Here is a 947-nt window from a genome sequence, read left to right as displayed (position 1 = left end):
GTCCCCAAGCCGTGGAGATGTGGGGTGAGGGACACTGTGGGGACCTGGCAGTGCTGGGGGAAGAGTTGGACTCAATGTTTTTAAACATCTCCTCCAGCCAAACCAATCCTGGGCAGTTCTCCACTTGGCAGCACACTCCTCCTTGCTCCCAGCCTGGCGTGTTCCCAAAGTCCTCCCCCTGCAGCACGACCTCCCCAGCCCCCCTTAACTTCTGCCTAACCCCCCAGGCCCCCGAGGCCCCGCTGAGGGTCCCGTGGCCGTGCTGCTGGAGCCCCCCCAGGCTGGGCTCCCCTCACCCTTTCCCCCCCAGGTACAACAACTACGACCGGGGGGTGATCAACACGGTGCCCCACGACGTGGTGCGCCGCTGGTACGCCGCCCACCGGGCCCTCACCACCGAGCTCAGGAGGCCCCAGAATGAGCTCTGGGTCAAGCTGAAGCCAGGCAAGGTAGGACCTGCAAGGTGGGAGGGTGCTCCTGAGGGTGGGGCTCCGGGTGGGCTCCAGTTCTCCTCTTTAGGGCTGTTTTAGGGTGTCCTGTGTCGCTGCGCCGGCATCCGGGTGGGGTCGTGTCCCTGCTGACTCTCAGCTTCTAAGGGAGGCAGAATTGTTCAGTGCAACCTCTGCCTCAGAGGAGAGGTGGCCCCGGCCTGGGGAGAGCAGGAAGATCTTTCCAGGCACCAAAGGGAGGCCCCTCAGAAGCAGAGGGGCTGGCAACACGTGGTGTTCAGCCTCTGACTTCTCCCAGAAGAACATCTTATTCCGGTGGAAGCAGAAAGGTGTGGGAAGCTGAATTTACTGCTGCTCTTGAGGTTATTTGGGAGTCCTTCTGTTGCCAGGGGATTTCAGGAGACCTGGGCTGTGTTTGGGTGCTCCTCAGCAGCCAAAGGGTGGGGGCAGGAGGCTGGGTGGGGGAGCTGCCCCCCTCCTGAGGGGCTCTGCAGGGGT

At 62.7% G+C, this 947-nt stretch overlaps 1 protein-coding gene across 1 annotated transcript in view; it reads left to right on the top strand.

The window, feature by feature from the left end:
* TMLHE (trimethyllysine hydroxylase, epsilon) overlaps positions 1 to 449 on the top strand; it is a gene marked incomplete at both ends in the record, with an annotated part of 5,576 nt that extends 5,127 nt beyond the window's left edge. Inside the window, one exon of the mRNA XM_008937982.1 lies at positions 311 to 449. Within this exon, the coding sequence (XP_008936230.1) occupies positions 311 to 449 (139 nt within the window). The remainder of the gene's footprint in view (positions 1 to 310) is intronic.
* Between the last annotated feature and the right edge of the window lie 498 nt (positions 450 to 947).

Source organism: Merops nubicus, unplaced genomic scaffold (assembly GCF_000691845.1).
Source record: "Merops nubicus isolate BGI_N331 unplaced genomic scaffold, ASM69184v1 scaffold26383, whole genome shotgun sequence".
NCBI classification, from domain to species: Eukaryota; Metazoa; Chordata; class Aves; order Coraciiformes; family Meropidae; genus Merops; species Merops nubicus.
This window is presented reverse-complemented; position numbering and strand designations above follow the sequence as displayed.